Consider the following 6,348-nt stretch of genomic DNA (forward strand, 5'->3'; position numbering starts at 1 on the left):
AATTTCATGCCGGAGTGCATTTTAAAGTAATAAAAGTGGCGTTTTTCCACGGTGGTCAAAAATGTGTGGAAGACAGGCTGTATTTTTCAGTATTTTTGCAATTTGCATTGAAAACAAAAAGGAAAGAAGAATCCATGTAAGGCGTTTTCGCCGGTTTACCCATCCATTATTGGCAGTGAAAGCGCGGGAGGATAACAGGAAAATTATGGGAAATCCCAAAAGGCACAACCACCTTTCATTGCTTCAAATGGTTAAACTTCAAAAATTAATAATTAAACCTGGGATATTTCCCCCGGGGCCATGACCAATTAAAAAAGTGAAAAAGGGAATTTTTCCCCATTGTTTTGTGAAACATTTGGTTAAATGGCAATGTATTTGGATTTACCGTTTTTTTTTCATTTTTTCAAAGAAAAAGCAGGCAAGTATTATTCTGTATAATAATTGCATACTACTTGCAATTCCATAACAACATTCAAGTGACTATGGACATTATTGTTCTTTTAAGTCAAACATTTGGATGGTTTTAAAATAGTGCATTATGGTCGCCAAATTTGAAAATCGTTTTAAATGTTTCCATTTCTTTACTCCTTTATTCATATTTAAAAAAATATCGTTCACAATAATTTTATTTTACAAAAACAAACCATATAAAATTATCTTTGAAACAATTCGCCTTGCAACACTTCTGAACTTCATAAAAAGAATGAATTTAATACAATTAATCTGCAATTTATCACTTCAAAGGCAACACATGACAGCGAGATAAAAAACAATTATGCAACAAATATTCGATTAAAAATTAATAAAATTTTGTTGCAAAAAGAGCCTTCCGTTGTCATACACTACAACAATAAATAATACAATGCTACTTGAGAAGCAAATATCACAGACATCAACAAACAACCAATATAACAGTAAAAGTCTTTATTTTCTTTATACATTATATCATTCTTCGGTTGCTGCTAACGTCTAATTTTAAAATACTACAAAATGCTCCATGCAAATGAATTGCATAGCCAAAGTTTTCTGTTCAATGAAGCATGCGATTGATCAATCAGAAAATGTTTTGTTTTCGATAAGCACCTTCTTGACAATTTTCCCCGGCTCCAAAGATTGTTCCATCAAATTTCAAGCCCAATACGCTATCTTTACATTCCATTTACTTCAGCAATTGTCGAAATTTTGAAACCATGCAATAAATTTAGCCCAAACTGCAAGCATACATTTTCCATATTCGACAGTAATAAAATTCCAGCTTCATTCTGAGCTGCTCTTCATTTTTGCCCGCTTCAGTTAAATTCACTTGCACACATTTATACCATCTTCTCATCTTTCTGTATATTGTACAAATAAATTTTTATTCGAAAACAACTGTCAACATGATTTAAAATGAAATATTTGATTTTCAGCGCTTAACACAATGCCTACATAATTTCAATTCCAACAAATTCACATTCAACTAATCAAAAATTAGAAACGATTCACACAACTAAAAAATCGTGAATGAAAATTTTATAAAGAAAACCTCAGTAAAATTCGCTATGTGCTCATTGTCTCGCCGTATAACAAACCTGCCTGCACAAATTGTGCTGTACTTTATTTTCTTATTGTGCAACAAAATGATAATTGAGTGTTTATACAACATGTATTTGAATGGCGTTTGTTGAGAACGGCAATTTTGCTATGCAAAATAAAAATGAATTTATAAGCCAATACTTGTCTGTATTTTTTGAACAACAAAAATATTGTAATTTTGAAATTAAAAATAATAAAAATAAATAAACAACAACGGAAAAGTTTGAGAAATTTAATAAATGAATTGTTAAGAAACAAAATGTGTGTCGATAAGTGACGATTCACCAGTACAAAGCAGAAAATATATTTGCGTTTTGTCACAAAAGTTTTCAACATGTCTCTTTATAAATAGCCTTCAACCAGCATACAATGTAGTAGCAATATTTTCGTTCTTGATCATTTCTTGTCAATAGAATATGACCTGCAAGGCATTTGAAATGAATTGCATGATCCTCTTCGTCGGCTCGATTCTCGATCTTTCGCTCTCGATCATTCATGGGTCACCAGTGTAGAGTAGAAGATATATTTATTTCATGTTACAAAGAAATTCAACATTTCTCGTTGAATATAACAATCCAGTAGCATACAATGTGGTAACAATGTTTTAGTTCCAGCTAATTTCTTGCCACAGAGGACCACTAGGAGGGCCTTTCAAATAAACTACATAATACTCTTCATCGGCTCTATTCTCGATTTTCCACTTACAATCACTCTCGGCTCACAGGAATAGAGTAGGTAGCATATTAATTTCCGGTAACTGTACCTACAGTTATAAATGACATGCAAGATCAAGAATAAATAATTATTCTGCAATATTTTTAAGAACAGCGCTAAACCGTAACTTCATTGTTATCCAATCCTTTTTTCTGCGACATTTTTAACGTTTATTCTAGAAGGAAATGTAATTTTCATTTATAAAATGCTTCCATCTAAATCATGTATATAATAATACCGCTTGGCTCGCAAATAGATTTACATACAATTCCTCGGTATAAACTACCGTCTGATGTACTGTGGGTTGCTTTTGTGAATTGCCTATATTTGTATATGCATTTCTTTTCTAGAAACTAATAAAATTAATTCTTTTTCGATTAGTTCACATTTTTAATTTAATAAAGAAACAAATAGCAATAAACTTTCAATTTTATGTTATAATCAGTGAAGTATTATTGTTGGTCAGTCTGAAGGGGAAAAAGCTGGAATGAAAAACTTCGAATTATTTTGCATTGAAACTTTTCGAACATTGCAATCGATCGATAAACAAAAATTGCAACACTTGCAATGAATAGGGAAAAATTGCGGCGGTTTCCATGGCAACTAGTGATAAGATGACGATGGTTTCAAATGCATGAAGCTCAAGCACTGCAATGGCCTTTTTTATATTCAATATAGAATTGAACAAAATTTGAAACAAAAAAAATTAAAACTATCAAAATTCGAAAATAAAATTCAAATTAAACAATTGTGAATTTTATAAATGAAATTTGATTTTCAACAGAAGAAAAGAAACAGCCAGACAACTTTTCAAGGTCATTTGAAATTCGATGAATATATTTAAAATTTTCAACGCTGCATTTTGTGATGAAATTTTAAGCAGTTACATTCCATTATGATAAAGTTCGATATACTACTTTTCTAACTGTATTTCTTCACATTTAAGTCGATCACCAAACAATATTTTTAATATAACAACCTTCCAGCTAGCTAAAGCAATAGGGAAACATATAATTCATAATGTTTTATTTCGCCACAACGAACAAATTGAACCATATTGCAATATGTACAGCGCATACTAGAATGTATTTCGCAACCGTAAGAATCAGTATTCTGATTTGGTATCAATCATAATCAGAAATAAATACGATATATAATAAAATTCTGACAATAATAACCAACAAGTATATGAAATGAGATTATGAAAAAATGGGAAGTAGTGTAACAATAAATGAAGTCCGTTTCACGTTCAGTTTGGCACACAGAAACCAATGAAATGTTTCCCCGTGTAATGGAAAACATTTGGTTTATTTTCAGCGGGATGCATCGCCTTGTTTTCCCTTCTTCTGGAATGAATTCTGCAGGGGTTTCGTTGTATACTGGTTTCCATCGGCTAACCACTTGGAAGCTCTGTTTCAGTTGTTTCTCGGTTCTTGCTACCGCATGACGGCGGGAAAGACCTTGGAAATGGGTTATAGAATCATCTTTATCTTCGATATTTTCGGCTTTCTGCTGACGATAAGTGACGCTTCACCAGTACAAAGCAGAAAATATATTTAGTTTCTATCACAAAGGCTATCAATATGTATCTTTATAAACAGCCTTCCACTGGCTTACAGTGTAGTAGCAATATCTTCGTTCTTGTCGATATCTCATATCGTAGCAATATCTCGTTTCTCATTTCTTGCCAATGAAAGTCAACCAACAAGGGTTTTGAAATGAACCAAAATAATACTTTTCATCGACACTATTCTCGATCTTTCGCTTACGATCACTCTCGATTCACAAGAATAGATTAATTCTTAAAAGAATAGAATAATTACTTCCGGCAACTGTAACTACAGAAATAAATGACGTGCAAGATCAAAAATAAATAATGATTCTGCAATATTATTAAGAACAGCACTTAGCTGTTTATTCAGCATTATCCGTTCCTATTTTCTACGACATTTTTAACGTTTATTATAGAAGGAAATGTAATTTTCATTTATAAAATGCTTCCATCTAAATCATGAATATAATAATACCGCTTGGCTCACAAATAGATTTACATGCAATTCCTCTGTATAAACTATCGTGTGATGTATTATAGGTTTCTTTTGTGAATTGCCTCTATTTATATATGCATTTCCTTTCTAGAAACTAAAAGAAATTAATTCCTCTTCGATTAGTTCACATTTTTAATTTAATAAAGAAACAAATAGCAATAAACTTTCAATTTTATGTTATAATCAGTGAAGTATTATTGTTGGTCAGTCTGAAGGGGAAAAAGCTGGAATGAAAAACTTCGAATTATTTTGCATTGAAACTTTTCGAACATTGCAATCGATCGATAAACAAAAATTGCAACACTTGCAATGAATAGGGAAAAATTGCGGCGGTTTCCATGGCAACTAGTGATAAGATGACGATGGTTTCAAATGCATGAAGCTCAAGCACTGCAATGGCCTTTTTTATATTCAATATAGAATTGAACAAAATTTGAAACAAAAAAAATTAAAACTATCAAAATTCGAAAATAAAATTCAAATTAAACAATTGTGAATTTTATAAATGAAATTTGATTTTCAACAGAAGAAAAGAAACAGCCAGACAACTTTTCAAGGTCATTTGAAATTCGATGAATATATTTAAAATTTTCAACGCTGCATTTTGTGATGAAATTTTAAGCAGTTACATTCCATTATGATAAAGTTCGATATACTACTTTTCTAACTGTATTTCTTCACATTTAAGTCGATCACCAAACAATATTTTTAATATAACAACCTTCCAGCTAGCTAAAGCAATAGGGAAACATATAATTCATAATGTTTTATTTCGCCACAACGAACAAATTGAACAATATTACAATATGTACAGCGCATACAAGAATTTATTTCGCAACCGTGAGAATCAGTTTTCTGATTTCTGATCAATCATAATCAGAAATAAATACAATATATAATAAAATTCTGACAATAATAACCAACAAGTATATGAAATGAGATTATGAATAAATGAAAAGTAGTTCAACAATGAATGAAGTCCGTTTCACGTTCAGTTTGGCACACAGAAACCAATGAAATGATTCCCGGTGTAACGGAAAACATTTGGTTCATTTTCAGCGGGATTCATCGCCTTGTTTTCCCTTCTTCTGGAATGAATTCTGCAGGAGTTTCGTTGTAAACTGCTTTCCTCCGGCTGACCACTTGAAAGCCGTGTTTCAATTCCTTTTCGGTTCTTGCTACCGGAAGACGGAGGGAAAGACCTTAGAAAAGCATTACCGAATCATTTTTATCGCCTATATCTTCCGCTTTCTGCTAACGATAAGTGACGCTTCACCAGTACAAAGCAGAAAATGTATTTGGTTTCTATCACAAAGGTTATCAATTTCTATCTTTATAAACAGCCTTCCAACGGCTTACAGCGTAGTAGCAATATCTTCGTTCTCGTCGATATCTCATATCGTAGCAATATCTCGTTTCTTATTTCTTGCCAATAAAAGACAACCAGCAAGTTTTTCGAAATAAACCAAAATAATACTTTTCATCGACACTATTCTCGATCTTTCGCTTACGATCACTCTCGGTTCACAAGAATAGAGTAATTCTTAAAAGAAATGGCATACTTACTTCCGGCAACTGTAACTACAGAAATAAATGACGTGCAAGATCAAGAATAAATAATGATTCTGCAATATTATTAAGAACAGCACTTGGCTGTAGATTCAAAATTATCCGTTCCTATTTTCTGCGACATTTTTAACGTTTATTCTAGAAGGAAATGTAATTTTCATTTATAAAATGCTTCCATCTAAATCATGTATATAATAATACCGCTTGGCTCGCAAATAGATTTACATACAATTCCTCGGTATAAACTACCGTCTGATGTACTGTGGGTTGCTTTTGTGAATTGCCTATATTTGTATATGCATTTCTTTTTCTAGAAACTAATAAAAATTAATTCTTTTTCGATTAGTTCACATTTTTAATTTAATAAGAAACAAATAGCATAACCTTCAATTTATGTTATATCCAGTGAGGTATATTGTGGTTCAGCTTGAAGGGGAAAAGC

At 31.7% G+C, this 6,348-nt stretch overlaps 3 protein-coding genes across 3 annotated transcripts; all 3 read right to left on the bottom strand.

Moving 5' to 3' along the window:
• Positions 1-1,201: 1,201 nt before the first annotated feature.
• On the bottom strand, positions 1,202-2,072 carry Tsp_11415 (hypothetical protein). Its single transcript, XM_003372628.1, has 3 exons — positions 1,944-2,072; positions 1,572-1,681; positions 1,202-1,334 (listed from the first exon to the last, which is right to left on the bottom strand). The coding sequence occupies exons 1-3, from the start codon at positions 2,070-2,072 to the stop codon at positions 1,202-1,204; spliced, it is 372 nt and encodes a 123-aa protein (XP_003372676.1).
• An 820-nt stretch (positions 2,073-2,892) lies between these two features.
• Positions 2,893-3,945, bottom strand: Tsp_11416 (hypothetical protein). Its single transcript, XM_003372629.1, has 3 exons — positions 3,899-3,945; positions 3,559-3,817; positions 2,893-2,937 (listed from the first exon to the last, which is right to left on the bottom strand). The coding sequence occupies exons 1-3, from the start codon at positions 3,943-3,945 to the stop codon at positions 2,893-2,895; spliced, it is 351 nt and encodes a 116-aa protein (XP_003372677.1).
• A 1,786-nt stretch (positions 3,946-5,731) lies between these two features.
• On the bottom strand, positions 5,732-6,216 carry Tsp_11417c (hypothetical protein; the record flags this gene model as incomplete). The annotated part of the gene is made up of 2 exons (XM_003372630.1): positions 5,732-5,880; positions 6,108-6,216. Coding segments are annotated over 2 exons (258 nt in total), but the record flags the coding sequence as incomplete, so codon positions are not given.
• Positions 6,217-6,348: the final 132 nt, after the last annotated feature.

The sequence above is a fragment of the Trichinella spiralis genome, assembly GCF_000181795.1.
Source record: "Trichinella spiralis strain ISS 195 chromosome Unknown Scfld9, whole genome shotgun sequence".
NCBI classification, from domain to species: Eukaryota; Metazoa; Nematoda; class Enoplea; order Trichinellida; family Trichinellidae; genus Trichinella; species Trichinella spiralis.